The sequence below is a fragment of the Anomaloglossus baeobatrachus genome, chromosome 7, assembly GCF_048569485.1.
Source record: "Anomaloglossus baeobatrachus isolate aAnoBae1 chromosome 7, aAnoBae1.hap1, whole genome shotgun sequence".
Lineage (NCBI taxonomy): Eukaryota > Metazoa > Chordata > Amphibia > Anura > Aromobatidae > Anomaloglossus > Anomaloglossus baeobatrachus.
The window spans coordinates 272,466,497-272,493,462 of NC_134359.1; the positions used below are offsets into that span (position 1 = coordinate 272,466,497).

At 46.7% G+C, this 26,966-nt stretch overlaps 1 protein-coding gene across 1 annotated transcript in view; it reads left to right on the forward strand.

Annotated features, from left to right (window-relative positions):
* The first annotated feature begins 18,537 nt into the window (after positions 1 to 18,537).
* The window catches only part of CACNG3 (calcium voltage-gated channel auxiliary subunit gamma 3), a 111,006-nt gene continuing 102,577 nt past the window's right edge, over positions 18,538 to 26,966 (forward strand). Inside the window, exons 1-2 of the mRNA XM_075318131.1 lie at positions 18,538 to 20,009; positions 20,094 to 20,343. Of these exons, the coding sequence (XP_075174246.1) occupies positions 20,133 to 20,343 (211 nt within the window). The 5' untranslated portion in view covers positions 18,538 to 20,009; positions 20,094 to 20,132. The remainder of the gene's footprint in view (positions 20,010 to 20,093; positions 20,344 to 26,966) is intronic.

Here is a 26,966-nt window from a genome sequence, read left to right on the forward strand (position 1 = left end):
ACACCGCACACTGCAGAGGTTACAGGGGTGGGGGTCCACCTGTCAGTGCTCAGACCATACACCTCACGCTGCAGAGGTTACAGGGGTGGGGGTCCACCTGTCAGTGCTCAGACCATACACCGCACACTGCAGAGGTTACAGGGGTGGGGGTCCACCTGTCAGTGCTCAGACCATACACCGCACACTGCAGCGGTTACAGGGGTGGAGGGAGTCCGTCTGTCAGTGCTCAGACCATACACCGCACACTGCAGCGGTTACAGGGGTGGGGGGTCTGCCTGTCAGTGCTCAGACAATACACCACACACTGCAGAGGTTACAGGGGTGGGGGGTCTGCCTGTCAGTGCTCAGACAATACACCACACACTGCAGAGGTTACAGGGGTGGGGGGTCCGCCTGTCAGTGCTCAGACCATACACCGCACACTGCAGAGGTTACAGGGGTGGGGGGGTCCGCCTGTCAGTGCTCAGACCATACACCGCACACTGCAGAGGTTACAGGGGTGGGGGGTCCGCCTGTCAGTGCTCAGACCATACACCGCACACTGCAGAGGTTACAGGGGTGGGGGGGTCCGCCTGTCAGTGCTCAGACCATACACCGCACACTGCAGAGGTTACAGGGGTGGGGGGTCCGCCTGTCAGTGCTCAGAGCATACGCCATACACTGCAGAGGTTACAGGGTGGGGTGGAGTCAGCCTGTCAGTGCTCAGACCATACGCCCACACACCGCATCACATTGCTCTGCATCGCTGTCCTCCCAGAAGGAAGCCTCTTCTAAAGATGATACACAAGAAAGCCGCAAACAGTTTGCTGAAGACAAGCAGAGTAAGGACATGGATTACTGGAACCATGTCTTGTGGTCTGATGAGACCAAGATAAACTTATTTGGTTCAGATGGTGTCAGTGTATGTAGTGGCTCCAGGTGAGGAGGACAAAGACAAGTGTGCCCTGCCTACAGTCAGGCATGGTGGCGGAGGGTCATGGTTTGGGGCTGCATGACTGCAACTGGCTGTGGGAGCAACAGATCATTGAGGGAACTATGAATGCCATCATGTCCTGTGACATAGTGAACCAGAGCAGGATCTCCTCCCTTCATATTCCAACATAATGACCCCAAACACCTCCAAGACCACAACTGCCTCCCTAAAGAAACTGAAGGTAAAGGTGCTGGACCGGTCGAGTGTCTCCAGACCTAAACCCTGAGGAGCATCTGTGGAGTCTCCTCCTTACACGGAAGGAGGAGGAGCGCAAGGTCTGTAACATCCACCAGCTCCGCGATGTCGTCCTGGAGGATGGAAGAGGATCCAGCAGCTCCTGTGAAGTGAAGAGAACTCAATGTCCGAGAGAGTTAAGGCCGTGCTGGAAAATAATGGTGCCAGATGAAACAGTCACAATTTGGCCAATTTCACTTAGGGGTGTACTCACTTTTGTTGCCAGCAGTTTAGACATTAATGGCAGTGTGTTGAGTTATTTACACTGTTATACAAGCTGCACACTGACACTGTACATTGTATACAAGCTGCACACTATGTACAGTGTCAGTGTGCAGCTTGTATACAATGTACAGTGTCAGTGTGCAAGCCTGTATACAATGTACAGTGTCAGTGTGCAGCTTGTATACAGACACTGTACATTGTATACAAGCTGCACACTGACACTGTACATTGTATACAAGCTGTACACTGACACTGTACATTGTATACAAGCTGCACACTCTGCTTAATTACTGAGTGACAGATCCAATTGGTAAGAGATAGAGAGCAGCAGTGACTGCCGGTGGAATGTTCTAATTGGCGTTAATCATGATCTGGCTTCGTTAAATCGCTTTTAATTTTTATTAATCAAATATTTATTAAAAGGAAATCTACTTTTCTACTCGGTGCCTGTCACTGTCACCGCCCCGAGCCGCAGCATCAGAACGTGCGGAGAGGAGGAGAAGCCAGAGATGCTGACATAGCAGAGCCGGTTCTGTATGGAAACGTTCATAGTTATTTCACAGCCACTGCAGAACCTCTAAATGACACCTCAGCTGCTGCAGAACCTCATAATAGGCACATCAGCTACTGCAGATCACATTACACACCAGCTCCACATATCCTAATACACACCTCAGCTGCTGCAGAACATCATAATAGGCACATTAGTTACTGCAGATTGTATTACACACCTCAGCTGCTGCAGAACCTCAAAATAGGCACATTAGTTACTACAGATCACATTTCACACCAGCTCCGCATATCACATTACACACCTCAGCTGCTGCAGAACTTCATAATAGGTACATCAATTACTACAAATCATATTACACACCTCATCTGCTGCAGAACCTCATAATATGCACATTACTTACTACAGATCACCTTACACATCAGCTCCGCATATCATAATACACACCTCAGCTGCTGCAGAACCTCATAATAGGCACATTACTTACTACAGATCACATTTCACACCAGCTCCACATATCATAATACATACCTCAGCTGCTGCAGAACCTTATAATAGGCACATCAGTTACTAAAAATCATATTACACACCTCAGCTGCTGCAGAACCTCATAATAGGCACATCAGCTACTGCAGATCACATTACCCACCAGCTTCGCATATCGTAATACACACCAAAGCTGCTGCAGATCCTCAACATACACCTCAGCACACATCAACTGCTGCAGAACATCAAAATACTTCTCTATGCTGATGGATTATTATAAGATTTTTAGGCATTTATTAGGAGGTTCTGCAGCAGCTGTGGTGTCTATTATGAGGTTCCATACCACAATTTACATCAGATCAGTTTTTTTTTCTTTTATTGCCAGTGTGTGTGTCTTTCTTGGATATAAATTAGGAGAACGGGCGCAGATAATAATTTATCCGCATCATCACCGACGCCTGCCACATCTTGTGCTGCTGACAGTCAGCGGTGACAGGAGGAGCAGGAATGCTCAGAGTCCTGGATGAGACGATCACTGCAATAACTGGAGCATCACAGACACCACAGCTCCACTCACATCCGCTCCCTATGTGTTATGTATGAAGCCTAGTCCCTATATCCTACACAAATCCCTTGGGGACAACAGCATAAAGGCCAATGGGCCATAACCAAACCTCCCAGTTTGGAAAGAAAAGAAAGAAGCACTACCATGCTCAGGTGCTCTGTACTCGTAACTAGTGATGAGCGGGCACTACCATGCTCGGGTGCTCTGTACTCGTAACTAGTGATGAGCGGGCACTACCATGCTCAGGTGCTCTGTACTCATAACTAGTGATGAGCGGGCACTACCATGCTCGGGTGCTCTGTACTCGTAACTAGTGATGAGCGGGCACTACCATGCTCAGGTGCTCTGTACTCGTAACTAGTGATGAGCGGGCACTACCATGCTCGGGTGCTCTGTACTCGTAACTAGTGATGAGCGGGCACTACCATGCTCAGGTGCTCTGTACTCATAACTAGTGATGAGCGGGCACTACCATGCTCGGGTGCTCTGTACTCGTAACTAGTGATGAGCGGGCACTACCATGCTCGGGTGCTCTGTACTCGTAACTAGTGATGAGCGGGCACTACCATGCTCGGGTGCTCTGTACTCGTAACTAGTGATGAGCGGGCACTACCATGCTCGGGTGCTCTGTACTCGTAACTAGTGATGAGCGGGCACTACCATGCTCAGGTGCTCTGTACTCATAACTAGTGATGAGCGGGCACTACCATGCTCGGGTGCTCTGTACTCGTAACTAGTGATGAGCGAGCACTACCATGCTCAGGTGCTCAGTACTCGTAACTAGTGATGAGCGGGCACTACCATGCTCAGGTGCTCTGTACTCATAACTAGTGATGAGCGGGCACTACCATGCTCAGGTGCTCTGTACTCATAACTAGTGATGAGCGAGCACTACCATGCTCAGGTGCTCAGTACTTGTAACTAGTGATGAGCGGGCACTACCATGCTCAGGTGCTCTGTACTCATAACTAGTGATGAGCGAGCACTACCATGCTCAGGTGCTCAGTACTCGTAACTAGTGATGAGCGGGCACTACCATGCTCGGGTGCTCTGTACTGGTAACTAGTGATGAGCGGGCATTACCATGCTCGGGTGCTCAGTACTCGTAACTAGTGATGAGCGGACACTACCATGCTCGGGTGCTCAGTACTCGTAACTAGTGATCAGTGGGCACTACCATGCTCGGGTGCTTGGTACTCGTAACTAGTGATGAGCGGGCACTACCATGCTCAGGTGCTCAGTACTCGTAACTAGTGATGAGCGAGCACTACCATGTTCGGGTGCTCGGTACTCATAACTAGTGATGAGCGGGTGCTCAGTACTCGTAACTAGTGATCAGTGGGCACTACCATGTTCGGGTGCTCAGTACTCGTAACTAGTGATGAGCGAGCACTACCATGCTCAGGTGCTCGGTACTCGAAACTAGTGATGAGCGAGCACTACCATGCTCAGGTGCTCGGTACTCGAAACTAGTGATGAGCGGGCACTACCATGCTCAGGTGCTCAGTACTCGTAACTAGTGATGAGCGGGCACTACCATGCTCGGGTGCTCAGTACTCGTAACTAGTGATGAGCGGGCACTACCATGTTCGGGTGCTCGGTACTCATAACTAGTGATGAGCGGGCACTACCATGCTCAGGTGCTCAGTACTCGTAACTAGTGATGAGCGAGCACTACCATGTTCGGGTGCTCAGTACTCGTAACTAGTGAGGAGCGGGCACTACCATGCTCAGGTGCTCAGTACTGGTAACTAGTGATGAGCGAGCACTACCATGTTCGGGTGCTCAGTACTCGTAACTAGTGAGGAGCGGGCACTACCATGCTCGGGTGCTCAGTACTCGAAACTAGTGATGAGCGGGCACTACCATGCTCAGGTGCTCAGTACTCGTAACTAGTGATGAGCGGGCACTACCATGCTCAGGTGCTCAGTACTCATAACTAGTGATGAGCGAGCACTACCATGTTCGGGTGCTCAGTACTCGTAACTAGTGATGAGCGGGCACTACCATGCTCAGGTGCTCAGTACTCGTAACTAGTGATGAGCGAGCACTACCATGTTCGGGTGCTCAGTACTCGTAACTAGTGAGGAGCGGGCACTACCATGCTCAGGTGCTCAGTACTGGTAACTAGTGATGAGCGAGCACTACCATGTTCGGGTGCTCAGTACTCGTAACTAGTGAGGAGCGGGCACTACCATGCTTGGGTGCTCAGTACTCGAAACTAGTGATGAGCGGGCACTACCATGCTCAGGTGCTCAGTACTCGTAACTAGTGATGAGCGGGCACTACCATGCTCGGGTGCTCAGTACTCGTAACTAGTGATGAGCGGGCACTACCATGTTCGGGTGATCGGTACTCATAACTAGTGATGAGCGGGCATTACCATGCTCGGGTGCTCAGTACTCGTAACTAGTGATGAGTGGGCACTACCATGCTCGGGTGCTCAGTACTCGTAACTAGTGATGAGCGGGCACTACCATGCTCAGGTGCTCAGTACTCGTAACTAGTGATGAGCGAGCACTACCATGTTCGGGTGCTCGGTACTCATAACTAGTGATCAGTGGGCACTACCATGCTCGGGTGCTTGGTACTCGCAACTAGTGATGAGCGGGCACTACCATGCTCAGGTGCCACTCATCACTAGTTATGAGTACTGAGCCCCCGAGCATGGTAGTGCCCGCTCATCACTAGTTACGAGTACAGAGCACCTGAGCATGGTAGTGCCCACTCATCACTAGTTACGAGTACCGAGCACCCGAGCATGGTAGTGCCCACTCATCACTAGTTACAAGTACCGAGCACCCGAGCATGGTAGTGCCCGCTCATCACTAGTTACCAGTACTGAGCACCCGAGCATGGTAGTGCCCGCTCATCACTAGTTACGAGTACTGAGCACCTGAGCATGGTAGTGCCCGCTCATCACTAGTTACCAGTACTGAGCACCCGAGCATGGTAGTGCCTGCTCATCACTAGTTACAAGTACTGAGCACCCGAGCATGGTAGTGCCCGCTCATCACTAGTTACCAGTACTGAGCACCCGAGCATGGTAGTGCCCGCTCATCACTAGTTACGAGTACTGAGCACCCGAGCATGGTAGTGCCCGCTCATCACTAGTTACGAGTACCGAGCACCTGAGCATGGTAGTGCCCGCTCATCACTAGTTACGAGTACCGAGTACCTGAGCATGGTAGTGTCCGCTCATCACTAGTTACGAGTACCTGAGCATGGCAGTGCCCGCTCATCACTAGTTACGAGTACCGAGTACCTGAGCATGGTAGTGCACGCTCATCACTAGTTACGAGTACCGAGTACCTGAGCATGGTAGTACCCGCTCATCACTAGTTACGAGTACCGAGCACCTGAGCATGGTAGTACCCGCTCATCACTAGTTACGAGTACCGAGTACCTGAGCATGGTAGTGCACGCTCATCACTAGTTACGAGTACCTGAGCATGGTAGTGCCCGCTCATCACTAGTTACGAGTACCGAGTACCTGAGCATGGTAGTGCCCGCTCATCACTAGTTACGAGTACCGAGTACCTGAGCATGGTAGTGCCCGCTCATCACTAGTTACGAGTACCGAGTACCTGAGCATGGTAGTGCCCACTCATCACTAGTCATGTATGGTTTGGAATCATGTTATTTTGGTATTACTTCATGGATTTACACTTAACCACATTCCTAATCTCACCCAGTCCTTTGCGCCCTCCATAAAAACAGTGCCCCTGTTCAGTATTTGCTAATAGTTTCCCAAATTTTCAAGCTCAACCCCAGCAGATTAGGGGTGTCCAGTACAGAAAAAAAGAGCGTTATTGGGGAGGGCATAGGTGTTTCAGAGTGGTAAAAATGAGAGTATGATATCCCTTTGATGACTTGCACAAAGTGCTCCGCAACACAGAATGATGACCCCACAGTGCCCCTCCACACCAAATATGATGCCCCAAATTGCCTTTCCCCTCACATTACGGTGCCCATCCCAACCCAACATGGAATACTAAGAAGAAGGACTGCCTAGCCCGCTCCACAATGACCAGATCTGTGGATCAGTCTCAATGTAAAATCCTTTACCAGGGCCCCCAGCTACCATGGGTGTATATTATACTGGGCCTCTCTTTGCCCCCAGTTTTTACCCTCCTGACTACCAGCGTGATACACTTTGGGTGGGTTAATAAATCCCATTTCAGGTGTTGCTACTCACCAGTGAGTCGTGGGCCCACACCTCTGCCCCAATGGATAAATTACCAAAGCTTCAGACCATGGTCACTGGGAGATTTTCGAGTCTCTCTTACATGGCTTCCGTTACCAGACGTGACCTCTCGTCCCCCTCCATCCTCGGGGGCCGGATCCAATGCCCTATTTCTTTCTTTATTACAATGGCCCTGTGGGTACTTGTTAGAGTTCATGTACGGATGTATAAATCTGGAGCCGGCAGAGCTGCTGATGTCGGCAGGCTGATTATGGAGAGGCAGACGCTGTAAATATAGAGATCCCCTCCGAGCTCTGATGTGAGACAAGTAAATTTACGAATTTTATTAGTTGCTGTCGGGTTTGACAGATAACGGGAGCGATGCAGAGACCTTCTCAATTGGTGGAATCGGCTATAAATTCCATTTTTGGGAAAAATAACCTAATTGTCAAAACATCAGCTTAAAAAGCTACATAAACTTAAAGGGTAACTCCACTCAAAATGTAGGAGGAACCTCTTATTGATCTGGTTGTCCCTGATTTACCCGCACAAATATTTTTTTCTGGTTTGAAGTTCATAAGGTCCAGAAGGTCCCTGCATCTGCATCAATACAACCATCTCATCTATTACAGATGAGGTAGTCACAGCCACGCCCCACTGGTGAAATCAGGTAGTCACAGCCACACCCCACTGGTGACATCAGGTAGTCACAGCCACACCCCACTGGTGAAATCAGGTAGTCACAGCCACGCCCCACTGGTGAAATCAGGTAGTCACAGCCACACCCCACTGTGACATCAGGTAGTCACAGCCACACCCCACTGGTGACATCAGGTAGTCACAGCCACACCCCACTGATGATATCAGAAAGTCATGGCCACGCCCCGCTGGTGAGATCAGAAAGTCATAGCCACGCCCTACTGGTGACATCAGGTAGTTTCAGCCACACCCCCACTGGTGACATCAGGTAGTCACAGCCACACCCCACTGGTGAAATCAGGTAGTCACAGCCACGCCCCACTGGTGAAATCAGGTAGTCACAGCCACACCCCACTGGTGACATCAGATAGTCACAGCCACACCCCACTGGTGAAATCAGGTAGTCACAGCCACACCCCACTGGTGAAATCAGGTAGTCACAGCCACACCCCACTGGTGACATCAGATAGTCACAGCCACACCCCACTGGTGAAATCAGGTAGTCACAGCCACACCCCACTGGTGACATCAGATAGTCACAGCCACACCCCACTGGTGAAATCAGGTAGTCACAGCCACACCCCACTGGTGAAATCAGGTAGTCACAGCCACACCCCACTGGTGACATCAGGTAGTCACAGCCACACCCCACTGGTGAAATCAGGTAGTCACAGCCACACCCCACTGGTGACATCAGGTAGTCACAGCCACACCCCACTGGTGAAATCAGGTAGTCACAGCCACACCCCACTGGTGACATCAGGTAGTCACAGCCACACCCCACTGGTGACATCAGGTAGTCACAGCCACACCCCACTGATGATATCAGAAAGTCATGGCCACGCCCCGCTGGTGAGATCAGAAAGTCATGGCCACGCCCTACTGGTGACATCAGGGAGTTTCAGCCACACCCCCACTGGTGACATCAGGTAGTCACAGCCACGCCCCCATTGGTGACATCTGGAAGTAACAGCCACGCCCCCATTGGTGACATCAGGAAGTGCCAGCCACACCCCACTGGTGATATCAAGTAATCACAGGCAGCCACGCCCCACTGGTGAAATCAAGTAATCATAGCCACGCCCCACTGGTGAAATCAGGTAGTCACAGCCACACCCCACTGGTGACATCAAGTAATCACAGCCACGCCCCATTGGTGAAATCAGGTAGTCCCAGCCACGCCCCACTGGTGATATCAAGTAGTCACAGCCCCACCCCCACTGGTGATATCAGGAAGTCACAGCAACACCCCACTGGTGATATCAAATAGTCACAGCCATACCCCACTGGTAATATTAGGTAGTTACAGCCACATCCCACTGGTGATATCAAGTATTCACAGCCCCACCCCCACTGGTGGCATCAGGTAGTCACAGCCTCGCCCTCACTGGTGATATCAGGAAGTCACAGCCACACCCCACTGGTGACATCAGTTAGTCACAGCCATACCCCACTGGTCATCTTAAAGGGCAATGCTAAGTGGGCAAAAAAGTGAGGGAAATAGATCTTTCTAGAAGAAATAAAAAAAGATGACCCTTTAGTGCCCCCTATGGGAGGGCAGAACATTAGACCAATATGGCCACCAGCACCCATCATTATGGGCAGGAGGTCACTGGAGCGTCAGGGATCCATGAAGGACGGTGGATAAATAGGGTCAGGGTAGAAGAAACTATGGTTTTAATTGGCTATGAAGGGGTACGGTGATGATCTACGGGAGCTTTAGTCACTGACTAATCGTGTTTAGCAGAATATCTGTTACTTTTGTGCCTGCCCACGGTCTCACATTACAGGAACAGATGGCCGGCACAGAATATTTAACTTTATTATAAAATATTATTTATTTTTATCACATAAATGAGCAGCGTCTCCCGCTGCCACATGGATCTGTATACAAGGTCTATGCCTACAGACGTTGCCTAGCAAAGTATAGCACATCTGGTCGGTGGCACCGTGAGATCTTCTCTTTCTGGCATTACCTGTTAGTATGCAGCACCAGCACCTCCGGTCCGGGCTCGCTGTCCCCCATGCTTTTACCTGCAGCACTGCACAATGGCTGTTCCAAACTCCATAAACCCTCATGAAGAGCAGATATCTATAACAGCCAGGAGAGGACTGTTATATAAAAGGGGTCAGATAAGGGGATCGGACCCTCAAGATCCAGTGTGACCATTCATTACTTCTGCGTAATGTGAGACCACCGGTGTCTGCAGATATAAAATATCCAATAAACGTCAGTCCCTTTCATGCTACTATTATAAGAGCCTATTATATAGACATTGGGTTCCAGGAACAGCGCCACTCTTGTCTACAGGCCGTAGGTGGTAATGCAGCTTGGTCACATTCAAGGGAATGCTGCGATTCCAGCCAACGCCTATTGATAAGTGCTGTTGTTTCTATAAGAAGGCAGCCATGTTTTCTAAACCCTCAAAAATCCTTTAAAATCCCAAATAATCGATTCCCCGTACTCATTAGGGTTATTCCCATCTTCATAAATGGATATTGACAAAGCTTGTAAATTCAAGCAAATTTGTAATTTATTGCTTCTAAAAATTTCCAGCCATTCTTAAGATATTTACATTTTTCCTTTTGTTTACAGCTCGTTGCCTTGGAGACCGACCACTGCTGCTAGATAACAGAACAGAACATGTGCTGTTGTCTTGCAGTGGTGGTCGGTATCCAGGGCAACAAGTTGTAAAGAAAAGCTTTGGAGCTTGCACGCGCAGTTTTTAAACTGGTCACTCTGTTAACTCCTAATCTTCAGTGCAGTGTTTAGAATCCAAACAGCAGCGGTGGTCGGTTTCCTAGGCAACGAGCTGTAAATAAAAATGTTAATATCTCAAGAACGGCTACAAATTTTAAAAAGCAGTAAATGACAAAAGTGCTTGAACTTATAAGTGCTACCTATCTATGAAGATGGGACTAAACCCTAAAATAAAAGCTAGGAAAAAAGGCCAAATATATATACATACATATACATATACACACTATATATATATATATATATATATATATATATATATATATATATATATATATATATATATATATATATATACACATATACATATATATATATATATATACATATATATATTTATTTTTTTTTTCTTTTACTTGCTATATTATGATACTAGTCAATTATCCCAATGACAACATTTCCTTCTAAAGGCTACTTTACACACTGCGATATCGGTCCCGATATCGCTAGTGTAGGTACCCGCCCCCATCTGTTGCGCGACACGGGCAAATCGCTGCCCGTGCCGCACAACATCGCCCAGACCTGTCACACATACATACCTGTCCGGCGACGTCGCTGTGACGGGCGAACCGCCTCCTTTCTAAGGGGGCGGTCCGTGCGGCGTCACAGCGACGTCACTGAACCGCCGCCCAACAGCAGCGGAGAGGTGGAGCTGAACGGGACGTAACATCCCGCCCACCTCCTTCCTTCCTCATAGCGGCCGGGAGGCAGGTAAGGAGAGCTTCCTCGTTCCTGCGGCGTCACACGCAGCGATGTGTGCTGCCGCAGGAACGAGGAACAACCTCGTTACTGCTGCAGTAACGAGATTTGAGAATGGACCCCCGTGTCGCCGATTAGCGATTTTGCACGTTTTTGCAACGATGCAAAATCGCTTATCGGTGTTACACGCAACGGCATCGCTAATGCGGCCGGATGTGCGTCACAAATTCCGTGACCCCAACGAGTTCACATTAGCGATGTCGCAGCGTGTAAAGCCCGCTTTACTCATCATCCTCAATAATGTCAATCGGCAGTCAGGATGTAGACACTGATATGGATGGCTATTGTGTCCCTATGACAACACTTAATTGTGTGAGAGCAGGAAGTGTTGTCATGGGGATGATGGAGGATTAGTATCAACCATGATGGTGGCATAATGGTGGTCAGCAGAATCTGATAGAACCCCGATGAAATGTTTGCCCTTATGATGTTAGGCGGAGTTTCCCTTTAAGATAATTTTGGATTGTTAACTCAGTCCACTATACTTTAAATTTCAACTGCACTCTCCAATGCTTTCTCTATGGCACTTTACTATAGCAAAAAAACCTTTAATATATTTCATTAGATCAATTCTAATATCTAAGCGGTTGACACCTTCTAGATTTACCCTCTGTGTAGTATCAGTAGAAGGCTTATTATACGGTATTATGTAATACCGCACTCATGCTGGACCTTGATGTGACACCAACTTCATACAGCTGTATATGGGATTATTTCCAACAGGGAAAAGTGCGCCATGCTCTATCTAATGCCATATAACGGAGGTTTTCTCCACTATGTATGGGTGCACCATGTGGCGGTATTTCATGTGCTTTTTATATTTAGTCCTCACTTGGATGTTGCCACTATCGGATGCTTCTGCTTGTAAGGTGGAGGTCAGGGTACCCTGGGATCTTCAAAGTTAGGGGTCCCAGAGACCCTCCTACTCAGCAGATGCTTATGCCCTTGACTTTCTGGCCCTTGAGCTTCCATTATAGGCCTATTTTCCGCTATAATGGCTGCAGATTACACATGTAAATATTCTGATATTTCAGCCACTGTCACATTTCATGGACAGATTACTGCAATTTCCTGGTGTTTGCCCGCAAAGCAATGAGTAAAAAAATGCCATAAAATCTCCCGTGATCTTCACACGCATCAGAAAGCTCAGTGGTGACAATAAATAGGACTCACAGGAGCAGCAACATGGAGATAAACCGCTACCCAGCTTTCCCAGGATCCTGAATCTTGGAAAAGCTGGATGATAATCTCATGTGGACGCTACGATGTGGCCCCGTAATAGCCAGGATACCTAAGCCACCGCCGTTTCGTATAATACTCCGCAGATTTATAATCCCCATTGTAGATTGGATTAGGGCAGATTATGGAGAGAAGGATTGAGCTTCAATCTGCAGCCGTCCAGATGTTGTAGAACTACAAGTTTCAGACTGGCCAGCCATAAGTTTCATGAAGGGTTAAACCCTCGGCTATGTAGAGGATGGCCCCCGTATTATTTCCATACAGGGATCTGTAATAATAACGTAGCCCCATATTTTACCCCAAAGTGTCCAAATTATTAGGGAAAACCAAGTGTGTGTCCATCCAGGATCATAGCACGCCCCATTGAAGTCTATGGGGGTTATGCACATACCGTCCCTTTAAATTCTACAGGTTGAGCTATACATTAGCACAGGAGCGTTCACGAGTGATTACACATTTAATATTCATCAGGTAGACGTCCGTACGAGGTTTGTTTGTTTTTCATTATGACGCTCGGTTTCCTGCCTAATTGAAGGAGAAGCTTTTAAGACCGACTCATGTTTAATGCATCCAAATAGTGAAACAATAAGGAGGAAGTCATCAATGGAAGGGGCCCCCGACAAGAAGTGGGGGCCACTGCCCGTACCGACCAATCAGACTTACCAGGATAATGACAGCTGGCATCTGATTGGTTACTGTGAATAACTGCTTTGCTTTTGGTCCAACAGTGGCCGACTGGTCAATGATCCAGATTCCGAAATTACCAAGAACTACATGACCAAACTGACCTGCCGGTATAATATGGGGGTATTATGTAAACAATGTACTTTGTGGGCACTATATGGCAGTATTATTTGATCTCTAATAGGATCAATATAGTCTATACCAGGAGGGGGACAATATACCAGGAGGGGCTTGGGAGAGGAACATATATACCAGGAGGGGGACAGTATATACCAGGAGGGGCCCAGCAGTGGAACATATATACCCAGAGGGACCCAGGAGAAGAACATAAATACCAGGAGGGGGACAGTATATACCAGGAGGGGCTTAGGAGAAGAACATATATATCAGGAGGGGTACAGCTAATACCAGGAGGCACCCAGGAGAGGAACATATATACTATGATGGGGACAGTATATACCAGGAGGGGCCCAGCAGTGGAACATATATACCCAGAGGGACCCAGGAGAAGAACAAATACCAGGAGGGGGACAGTATATACCAGGAGGGGCTTAGGAGAAGAACATATATATCAGGAGGGGTACAGCTAATACCAGGAGGCACCCAGGAGAGGAACATATATACTATGATGGGGACAGTATATACCAGGAGGGGCCCAGCAGTGGAACATATATACCCAGAGGGACCCAGGAGAAGAACAAATACCAGGAGGGGGACAGTATATACCAGGAGGGGCTTAGGAGAAGAACATATATATCAGGAGGGGTACAGCTAATACCAGGAGGCACCCAGGAGAGGAACATATATACTATGATGGGGACAGTATATACCAGGAGGGGCCCAGGAGAGGAACATATATACACAGAGGTGACTAGGAGAGGAATATATATACCAGGAGGGGGACAGTATATACCAGGAGAGGAACATATATACTAGGAGGGGGACAGTATATACCAGGAGGGGCCCAGGAGAGGAACATATATACACAGAGGTGCCCAGGAGAGGAATATATATACAAGGAGGGGGACATTATATACCAGGAGGGGCCCAGGAAGCGAACAGTAAATACCAGGAGGGGGGACAGCATATACTAGGATGGGGGACATATTTACTAGGATTGGAGACATACCAGGAAGGGGGAGATATTTACCAGGAAGGAGCCCAGGATGGGGTACATTAGAACAGAATGGGGGCCGTTACTACATAATGGGGGCAACTTGTATGTCTTTATAGGATTTAGAACGCTAAATGTATACATACATCTGACCAATATATGAGGATGGGGGACAGGTTCAATTTTGCACCGGGACCCATCAAAGTCTCGTTACGCCACTGCAGTTGCAAGCACTGCGCATATTCTACTGTCGAGCTACAGTGGTCGGTCTCCAAGGCAACGAGCTGTAAACAAAAGGTGTCAATATCTCAAGAAAGGTTGAAAATATTAACAAGCAGTAATTTGCTAAATTTCTTGTATTTGCAAGCTCTGTCCGATGAAGCTGGGATTAACCCTTTGCATTTACAAAAAAAATGTAGGATTTACGTTAGTACCCCGTTAAGCCACAAAAGACTTTAGAATACCCATAGTATAATTGCGGGCAAGGTTCATGAATAATCTCATAGAAGTAAAGATTGACAGGAAGAAGAACAGATAACAATCTGCTAAATAAATGCTTCGCGTTAAATGGCGAACGCCGTCAGACACTTGTCGGAGCCGGATACAATCCGCTGGTATGGAGATATATATATGATTAGATCTGTGTAGATTTTACAATTAGAAAATAGAAAAGTTCATGAATGAGTTTAATGAAATCCGTGCAGATAACGAGCTAAGACGACGGAGGAGATAAAAACGAGCGGCAGATAAAGAATTGTATGGTATGGAGAAAGACTAGGGAGATGGCAGATTATAGAGCAAAACAGGGGTCCATGTAATATTGAGGGGGACGGGGGCGGCGATATGAGGTCCTGGGGACAAGTGGAAGAAGACTAGGGGAACAGTAGCTAGTAACAAATTGTATTAGTCCGTTAATTGCAAACTAGAAGAAATCTTGTGTCATCCGCTGGTTAATTACTGCACCCCAATAACTGGTGCTGCCCACTGGCATCTACAAGACTGAAAGGTAAACAGATCACAGAGGATCTACTCACAAGGAGATCCACAGTTGAAACCACCAGCAATCAAAACGTTGATCTCAGGGAGATTCACTACCAAGACCCACAGTGATCAATAGGTTTAACTTGAGATTTCCTGCTGAGATCATCAGAAATCAATAGTTTGATCTCAGGGAGGATCATTGCTGAGATCCCCTGGCTATCAAAAAGACAATCTCAGGGTGTTATGCTGCTGAGATCCCCCAGCAATCAAAAAGATGTTATCAGGGTGTTATGCTGCTCATATCACTGTTCAATTTCCCTACAGCTCCCCTGCAGGAGAAATAAAGCATTACACAATATACATAGAAATCAACAGTCTGTCCCATGATCTGCAATAGGACTTCCTGAATTCCCAATTAACTTTTACACCTGTCTGAGTCACAGATTCAGACTCAGCTTCATTACCATTCCTGGCCACCAGAGGGAGCTCCACACCAGCACCCACTCGGATGACATTCACAACAGATCCCCCAGCAATTAACCAAGGAAAAAAAAAAAAAAAATATGTGAAAACATACCCTGCTGTAACTAAATAAAAGCATAGTGCATATAAACATAGGGTACTTAGTAAACACTGTTTTTGATCAAAAAAAGCATAAAGCTATCCCACCAACGCCAAGGTGTACCCAGTTGGGATAGTGCCTACACTCTCTAATATTAAAACCTTACCATGGGTCTAAAATACCCGAGCTGGACATTTCATTCTGTGAATCCCCCTGACTGTGTGTGTCCTGTTGGGACCCGGTCGCTCTCAGCCCTTTTTTTTTTTTTTTTCCTTGGTTTCTCTTTGTCTCATGGCCAGTGTGAACATGGTCTCACAAGTTCCATGTATACCATCTCATACTCCGGCTCACTTTTTTGTTTTTTCCCCCAGCAATTAAATAGATGATCTCAGGGTGTTATGCTGCTGAGATCCCCCAGCAATCAAAAAGATGATCTCAGGGTGTTATGCTGCTGAGATCCCCCAAAAATGAAAAAGATGATCTCGGGGCGTTATGCTGCTGAGATTCTCCAGCAATCAAAATGATGATTTCAGGGTGTTATGCTGCTCAAATCCCCCAGCAATCAAAAAGATGATCTCCGGGTGTTATGCTGCTGAGATCTCCCAGCAATCAAAAAGATGATCTCAGGGTGCTCAGATCCCTGTTCAATTTCCCTACAGCTCCCCCGCAGGAGAAATAAAGCATTACACAATATACATAGAAATCAACAGTCTGTCCATGATTTGCAATAGGACTTCCTGAATTCCCAATTAACTGCAACACCTGTCTGAGTCACAGATTCAGACTCAGCTTCATTACCATTCCAGAGGGAGCTCCACACCAGCACCCACTCGGATGACATTCACAACAGATCCCCCAGCAATTAATAAGATGATCTCAGGGTGTTATGCTGCTGAGCTCCTCCAGCAATCAAATAAATGATCTCAGGGTGTTATGCTGCTAAGTTCCCCAAGCAATCAAATAAATGATCTCAGGGTGTTATGCTTTTGAGATGCCCCAGAAATGACAGAGATGATCTCCGGGTGTTATGCTGCTGAGATCCCCCAGCAATCAAAAAGATGATCTCAGGGTGTTATGCTGCTGAGATCCCCAGCAATCAAAAAGATGATCTCAGGGTGTTATGCTGCTCAGATCCCCCAGCAATCAAAAAGATGATCTCCGGGTGTTATGCTGCTGAGATCCTTAGCAATCAAAAAGATGATCTCCGGGTGTTATGCTGCTCAGATCCCCCAGCAATCAAAAAGATGATCTCAGGGTGTTATGCTGCTGAGATCCCCAGCAATCAAAAAGATGATCTCAGGGTGTTATGCTGCTCAGATCCCCCAGCAATCAAAAAGATGATCTCCGGGTGTTATGCTGCTGAGATCCTTAGCAATCAAAAAGATGATCTCCGGGTGTTATGCTGCTCAGATCCCCCAGCAATCAAAAAGATGATCTCAGGGTGTTATGCTGCTGAGATCCTTAGCAATCAAAAAGATGATCTCAGGGTGTTATGCTGCTGAGATCCTTAGCAATCAAAAAGATGATCTCAGGGTGTTATGCTGCTCAGATCCCCCAGCAATCAAAAAGATGATCTCCGGGTGTTATGCTGCTGAGATCCTTAGCAATCAAAAAGATGATCTCAGGGTGTTATGCTGCTGAGGTCCCCAGCAATCAAAAAGATGATCTCAGGGTGTTATGCTGCTCAGATCCCCCAGCAATCAAAAAGATGATCTCCGGGTGTTATGCTGCTCAGATCCCCAGCAATCAAAAAGATGATCTCAGGGTGTTATGCTGCTCAGATCCCCAGCAATCAAAAAGATGATCTCCGGGTGTTATGCTGCTGAGATCCCCCAGCAATCAAAAAGATGATCTCAGGGTGTTATGCTGCTGAGATCCCCACCAATCAAAAAGATGATCTCGGGGTGTTATGCTGCTCAGATTCCCCAGCAATTAAAAGGATAATCTCAGGGTGTTATGCTGCTCAGGTCCCTGTTCAATTTGTCTACAGCTCCCCCGCAGGAGAAATAAAGCACTACACAATATGCATAGAAATCAGCAGTCTGTCCATGTTACATAGGGACACTCTGGCTATTATATCAGGGCAATGAATGGGAGAACAGGATGGGTAATTCTCTTAAAGGGTATTTGAGGGTGATTTTTATCTATTTAGCAGTTGCAATTGCAACATACGGACAATCCCAGATCATGATATTACCCACATGACACAGGCACACACACGACACTTTGTTTTTCCCACTTTGGGGGATAATGGCTGCTATTTGGCCATTACTTATATTTAATGGCATAGCGAGCAGCTAGCTGGAGATGTGCTGACAGGATGCATGGCCATGCTTTACAAATGACATTTCCAGTCCTCGCAGCGGCACAGCAGACAGGCACCGCTCTGGAATGAGATGTGGGCAATTATAAACTGGACGGGTGTGTGCTGCTCCTAGGATGATTAGATTCCCAATCAGAATAGGGACGCTGTCCCTTTAAAAATGTGCCTTCTCCGGGGTCTCATTCTCTCTGCATCAGTAGACTTCAGGTTTTTTTTTTTTTTTTTGCATAATGAAAGTCTGAGTGGCGTTGTAAGGGGCGAGGATACCAGATCTGGAGAATAGCTGTGTAATACTAAATATCAGAGAGGGGGGAGTAAAGAGAGAGAGACAGGGTCAGGAGATGTGAGGCTGGATGGAAGGACACAGAAGAGGGAAGCGATGAGTGCAGGCAGAGATTGGAGCCACCAAGACTGAGCCGAGGAGAGAAAAGGAGAAGGACGGAGGATAGAAAGTCAGGAGCCCATGGGATCACCGGTAGGACTTGATGGACCTATGTCCACCTTATCAACTATGTAACAAGTGGATAAAATACCTCCTAAAGGCAAGAAGAGGTGCAGCAGGTAGGTGTCACTTGCCACCTTCTACACTTTTTGGATTGAGATGAAGGTTTACAGTCCAAAGAGACTTTCGAAGACCTAAATCATAAACTGGAATTAAAACTCTGCCTTGAAGAAGACTGTAAAAGTTGATCCCACCTAAACCTACGTTATGTTACGTCTGCATGGAAACCCCAAGACCTTCGCAAGCCCCAAACCCGCGCTCCATGGGATGCACGATTCGCAAACACGTTTGTACTGAGCACAGGAATTGCAACAAGGTTCAGTAGCTGATGCTATTGTGGGTTTTTTCTTCCTCCTAAAACCTGCCTAGCTGGAGGGTAAAGCTGCTCATCCCCGGCACCACACATGCCAGGAGATTGGAGAGAACGAAGGAGCAACCTGTTCAGCATCAGCTCCCAACTTACTATAGGGCTATTACGGATTTCCATCATGCACCAATATTTCTTGCGTCATTTGGGTTTGCACAAGGACAAGGCGGACGGAACATTTGTGCAGTGACTGAATGAGAAAGCGAGTAAGGAGCTTTCCTTCAGAGGCACAGAACCCACCTAGGAGCTTTCCCTTCAGCACCATCTCGGGAGAAGATCGCAGAGCTATGAGCTGTCCTTTCAGCACCACTGAGTCCAGCTATGAGCTTTCCTCTCAGCACCACTGAGCCCGGCTATGAGCTCTTCCTTCAGCTCCTTGAACCCAACCATGAGCTGTCCCTTCAGCACCAAGGAGTCTGGAAATGAGCTGTCCCTTCAGAATCAAGGAGTCTGGAAATGAGCTGTCCCTTCAGAATCAAGGAGTCTGGAAATGAGCTGTTCCTTCAGCACCACCAAGTCTGGATATGAGCTATCCCTTCAGCACCACAGAGTCTGGATATGAGCTATCCCTTCAGCACCACAGAGTCTGGATATGAGCTATCCCTTCAGCACCACAGAGTCTGGTTATGAGCTGTCCCTTCAGCACCACAGCCTATGCACCTACCCCACCGAAAAAAGAATGAACTTGGTAGTTGGGATCAATTTGGCATCTACTTCAGTCTGAATACTAGGAAACTTTCTCGGAATCCAAGAACAAAGTCACAAGTCCAACATTATAACTTTTAACTTCCCGATAAAGGGTCGTAGGACAAGTCCAAGGATCAAACTTGAGGTTCTGAAGGTCAGTGAACTTCTCCTCCTGCCAAAAAAGTTCTCAAGTCTGGATTGTACAATCTTAGTCGTTGTTTGACCTTACTTCATCCAGGTTCCTCTCAAGCAAGGAGCCCAACTATCATGACCAAGAATGAGGATGTGTGACAGAGGTGTTCAGATGCTAATTACCACTGTGGGGGCCTTTGCAGCTTTTAGTCTGATGACCATAGCGGTGGGCACGGATTATTGGCTGTATTCGAGAGGGGTCTGTAAGGCGAAATCCACCAATGACAATGAAACCAGTAAGAAGAACGAAGAGGTGATGACTCACTCGGGATTATGGAGAACCTGCTGCCTTGAAGGTATGGTATCATCATAGTAGATTTCATTGACTCATTGCCTCATGTATGATAGCATTATGGTGTTGTGTGGTAGGACTAGGATGCTATATCTCTGCAGGTTCTCAAAGGTTCATAGTCCCTGTTGTTCTACCACTGCTGCGCAGACACAAGTTGATGGAGTACATAGGTCCATGGTTGTACACTACGTAACTCTTTAGTTGTTGGTCGAGGTTTGTAGATCTTGTAGGCCGTGGTTGACTAATCATGGGTATGATATAAGAGGTCAAGGTTGTAATATGTGAACCATGGCATTGAGAGAGTGTTCTGCTCTTTAGACTACAACTCTCAGCAGTGCACACGAGAATACCACTCTTTTTACTGAACATTTACGAGTCCTTTATTCTACACTCCTATCAACTTCTAACTAGGACCTGTGCTCCCATTGTCCCCTGTACTTCCCACCTACCTAAGACCTGTGCTCGCATCGTCTCCTGTACCATCCCACCTATCTAGGACCTGTGTTCCCATCGTCCCCTGTACTGTCCCACCTACATAGGACCTCCCATCATCCCCCTGTACTGTCCCACCAACCTAAGACCTGTGTTCCTATCGTCCCCCTTTATCGTCCCACCTACCTAGGACCTGTGCTCCCATCGTCCCCCTGTACGGTCCCACCTACCTAAGACCTGTGCTCTGATCGTTCCCCTGTACCGACCCACCTACCTAGGACCTGTGCTCCCATCGTCCCCCTGTACCATCCCACCTACCTAGGACCTGTGCTCCCATCGCCCCCCTGTACCGTCCCACCTACCTAGGACCTGTGCTCCCATCGTCCCCCTGTACCGTCCCACCTATCTAGGACTTGTGCTCTCATTGTCCCCCTGTACCGTCCCAACTACCTAGGACCTGTGCTCTCATCATTTCCCTGTACCGTCCCACCTATCTAGGACCTGTGCTCTCATCGTTCCCCTGTACCGTCCCACCTATCTAGGACCCGTGCTCCTATCGTCCCCCTGTATCGTCCCAACTACCTAGGACCTGTGCTCTCATCGTTCCCCTGTACCGTCCCACCTACATAGGAACTGTGCTCCCATCGTCCCCCTGTACCGTCCCACCTACCTAGGACCTGTGCTCCCATAGTTCCCCTGTACCGTCCCACCTACCTAGCAAGGCGGGCTCGGATCTCGACTATCACTTTGACAATAACTCAGTTCTGTTTCTATGTTGATTCTATGTGGGATATTTTCTAATATTAGCTTCTGTGTGGGAGATACCTAACAGAGCATTGCTATGGAGTTCTGCTCGGCTTGAAAGGGTTAACTGCTTCGCAGCCAGCGTCCAGCTACACACGGGGAGCGTGCCATCGGCGTCACTTTACTGTTTGGATTCAATTCAGTATCAAAAGCATGGAAATTAAAAATATCAGTGATTATTGATTTTTTTTTTTAATTATTATTATTTTATTTTTATTTTATTATTATAATTATATATTATTTTATTTTTATTATTATTATTATTATATATTTATTTTATTTTTTATTGTTATTATTATTCTTTTTTTTTTTTGCATGGCGGACTACAATCCTCAGCAGTCCATTCAGATGCTATGTAATGCACAGACTGCAATCCTTACCATCACATCCAGGGAAAGTTTCTGTACTGGCTTCTGGTTAAGAATCTTTGAATTTTAGGTCTTTTCTTTTTTTTTTTTATTTCATTTTTTTTTCACTATAGGGTCAGATCATAAATTAGGAGCCACCAGGTTTAAGAATGTTTAGTTTTTTGGTTTTTTTTTTGTTTGTTTGGATTTTTTGCTTGAGCCGTGGAAGGGTTAAGAAGACAATAAAACTCCTTGCGTCGCCTAAGTCACAGATTCGCCCTGTATTTAATCTTCTTTTCATTGCGCAGATTAATCAAGCTTTCTCCAATCTCTCGTGTTTTTTGACTTCCAGATCCGTTCACCTTCTATAGGAGATAAAAACGGAGCCTCCGTACGACACCGCAAACACAAACACACCATTATAAATGTTTAATAGCCGACCTTCTATTCTAAGGAGGCGACGCTGCACTTGAAGGTCACCCCTAATTTGGAAGGAGTCGAAAAGTGGCGATTTAAAGGATCCCTCCTGCGGAGGGGGAGATAATGTCGCTCCAGATGGTTGTCCTCATCCCTTTCCACTAAATCCCTGCTATAAACACTATCCAAAACTAAAAAAATGCCTAATAGTAAGAAGTCCAGTTTATGGGGAATGTGGCAGCCATCTATCCCTTTAAAACGGGGGGAGGGGGGAGGGAAATAGGCGCTGATCTGATCCATCGGCAAATGGCTGATTGGTGGGGGGTGCCATGTGTTGGGTGCCGGGTGTCGGACCTCCACTTGTCTAGGGATAGATTATTAATGGGTACCATTTATCCCTACCCAGGTATCACCCACGATTTGCCCAGCAGGGCAATAGGGTCGTCCTCGGCATCCATGATCAGAAAGAGCCAACAACAGTGATAAAAGTGAGAGATCAGAGCCCCCCAAATTTATTTGTCCAAGTTATTCTGGTTATCATGGATAGTAAGGAGCCCATGAACTTAAATGCCAAACTTAATCCCAATTTACCCTGGACCCAATTTTTATGACCTTGTCTCAATCAGGGGTCATTTTAAAGGATTCGTAGACAATGAGGTCAGGCATGGTTGTTGTTGCCCGTGGGGCACTTGGTACCCAAGTGCTGGAAGAGGTTAGTGATACCCATGGAGCCACCTAGACCACAAAAGGACAGAAATGTAAATTGTATTACGCAATGTAATAGATACATATATATATATATATATATATATATATATATATATATATATATATATATATATATATATATATATATATATATATATATATATATATATATATATATATATATATATACATACATACACTAGCTGCAGTACCCAGCATTGCCTGGGATAGTAACTATAGTAACTGTGTCTCTCTGAGTCTGTGTCTCTCTCTCTCTTCCCCTGTCTGTCTCTTTCCCTGTCTGTCTCTGTATCTCTTTCCTTGTCTGTCTCTTTCCCTGTCTGTCTGTCTCTTTGTCTGTCTCTTTGTCTGCCTGTCTCTGTCTGTCTGTCTCTTTCCCGGTGTCTCTTTCCCTGTCTGTCTCTCTCTATTTCCCTGACTGTCTCTGTCTGTCTCTTTCCCTGTCTGTCTCTTTCCCTGTCTGTTTCTGTCTGTCTCTTTCCTTGTCTGTCTCTTTCCCTTTCTGTCTGTCTGTCTCTGTGTCTCTGTCAATCTCTGTCTCTTTCCCTGGCTGCATTGTGACACGCCAACAGTCTTCTGAAGTTCTGGCTGCATTGTGGCTTCCAGATCCATTAATTTTAATGGAGGCAGGTTTTTTAGCGAATAACTGTAAAGTGCGAGGTTAATATTTTTCCTCAAAACATAGTCTATGACGTCAAATGTCAAAATTTTGTGATTGTAAATGCGACGGTGTGGATTCCTTTAGTGGACATACTCACACGTACATACATATACACACACACACACATTATATATATATATATATATACACTGTACATACATACATACACACACAGATACATACATACACATACATACATACATACACTCAACTTTATATATTAGATGGAGCAGTGATGTAATTCTTCCCATATGGTAGATGATAATCTGCCCCCCCCCCCCTCCAGAGTGGACGGTGGGGGTATTACAAGTCACCCCGGCATTTGGTGCCCTAGTTTTGAGCTCTCAGTCCACAGCCTCGTCCTTACGTCCTCTGTGGCCGGATACTGTACAGAAGACGGACGGACACATGATTCGATGCATGATACTGTGTCAACCACGCATTTCAAGACTGATAGGCTGCCAGCTGGGCACGGCCCTATGGGGGCTTATATTTATAACCCGCCAACTACTGACGACTTTACTCTGCAATTCTATGAGCAGTATTAGAAGGAGATTCCATAAGACCATACTAATACAATTCCCCTGGGTTCTGCACCTACAGAAATCCCTCGGGTGGCACAAACTCATAAGCATAACAATTTAAGACAAGAATTCAGAGTTTTTAAAGTGCAAGTGTACATATTTTATTTCACAATTGGTGACAATTTCAATAAAAACTTTTTTCTAAAAGTCAAAAACGCCAGGACTGAGCCAGAAAGATTATTGTTAGTATATGTATAATACAAAGTCTCCCGAGGTTCACAAGGCACATATATATAAAAATAGATGGTACATAACCACAACATAAGGGAGCGGACCACCAGGACAGACCTACAGGTTAATATAATTAATTTTGTGCAAAAACCATATAAACACAAATGCATTAAAGGACAGTCAATAACATGATTTGGCATAGGTGTGCAAAAATTATTAGTCCAGAATGCAGGAGAGTCCCGAAGAATCCACTACATAAAGTGGTTTTTACTCCACAAGATAGTGCTTGTGGCGTGCCTAGTAACAAGCCCCATAGAGACCCATAGGGTAGAAAATGCAATGGACAATCCAGGCGTTTGGGAAGGCCCCCATTACACCCTACGTACGTTTCAATTCTTTAGATTGTAGAGAATTTTCCTCAGGGGTCAAGGTGCCGTGACCCCTGATTTCTCTTAATGTGTCCCCCCTCACTGTTTCCATGATCGATGGATCTTTTTTAATAGAACCTCAATAAATATTTTTAACCTTCTTTGAAGTGCTGGAGATCATACTTTAGTTTCCTTGTCTGTATTCTGCCTGAGGCCAGGGCAGCTCCGTGCACCAACACCGATCCTGACCTGGACTTTAGGAAGGGTGAGCTGAACTACTTTTTCTATTTTCTGTCTTTTTATTTAGTGCTACCTTTTATGGTCTTTACTAAGAGGGGCGTGGTCACAGGATACACACAGGCCACGCCCACATTGGTAAATACCATAAAAATGAGCAGTAAATATAAAAGCCCATATCTCTGGAACCGTAAAGCGGATTTAAACAACGAAAGCAACAGTATACTCAGAGGAGCAGCGGTAATAAAATAAAACCAAAATCTGAACATATTTGACCCGGTGGACAGGTTCCTTCAAACTAGATACTATATTATGTTGTATTTTGGGTTTTCTCTCAAGACCTTGTGTTGATTGACTAGACTGGCAATCTACCTTGTTATATGTAGTGATACTATCCTGGAATTGCTTCCTGAAAGAAGAGGAATTGTCATCTAGGACTCTCAACTGGGTGACCACATGATAATGGGCCCCGTTATGTGGGCCCATTATTCTGTATGGAGGGCTATGTGGGGCCCATTATTCTGTATGGAGGGCTATGTGGGGCCCATTATTCTGTATGGAGGGCTATGTGGGGCCCATTATTCTGTATGGAGGGCTATGTGGGGCCATTATTCTGTATGGAGGGCTATGTGGGCCCATTATTCTGTATGGAGGACTATGTGGGGCCCATTATTCTGTATGGAGGACTATGTGGGGCCCATTATTCTGTATGGAGGACTATGTGGGGCCATTATTCTGTATGGAGGACTATGTGGGGTCCATTATTCTGTATGGAGGACTATGTGGGGTCCATTATTCTGTATGGAGGACTATGTGGGGCCCATTATTCTGTATGGAGGACTATGTGGGGCCATTATTCTGTATGGAGGACTATGTGGGGTCCATTATTCTGTATGGAGGACTATGTGGGGTCCATTATTCTGTATGGAGGACTATGTGGGGTCCATTATTCTGTATGGAGGACTATGTGGCGCCCATTATTCTGTATGGAGGGCTATGTGGGGCCCATTATTCTGTATGGAGGGCTATGTGGGGCCCATTATTCTGTATGGAGGACTATGTGGGGCCATTATTCTGTATGGAGGACTATGTGGGGTCCATTATTCTGTATGGAGAACTATGTGGGCCCCATTATTCTGTATGGAGGGCTATGTGGGGCCATTATTCTGTATGGAGGGCTATGTGGGGCCCATTATTCTGTATGGAGGGCTATGTGGGGCCCATTATTCTGTATGGAGGACTATGTGGGGCCCATTATTCTGTATGGAGGACTATGTGAGGCCCATTATTCTGTATGGAGGGCTATGTGTGGCCCATTATTCTGTATAGAGGGCTAGGTGGGGCCCATTATTCTGTATGGAGGGCTATGTGGGGCCCATTATTCTGTATGGAGGGCTATGTGGGGCCCATTATTCTGTATGGAGGGCTATGTGGGGCCCATTATTCTGTATGGAGGGCTATGTGGGGCCCATTATTCTGTATGGAGGGCTATGTGGGGCCCATTATTCTGTATGGAGGGCTATGTGGGGCCCATTATTCTGTATGGAGGACTATGTGGGGCCATTATTCTGTATGGAGGGCTATGTGGGGCCCATTATTCTGTATGGAGGACTATGTGGGGCCATTATTCTGTATGGAGGACTATGTGGGGTCCATTATTCTGTATGGAGAACTATGTGAGGCCCATTATTCTGTATGGAGGACTATGTGGGCCCATTATTCTGTATGGAGGACTATGTGGGGTCCATTATTCTGTATGGAGAACTATGTGGGGCCCATTATTCTGTATGGAGGACTATGTGAGGCCCATTATTCTGTATGGAGGGCTATGTGTGGCCCATTATTCTGTATAGAGGGCTAGGTGGGGCCCATTATTC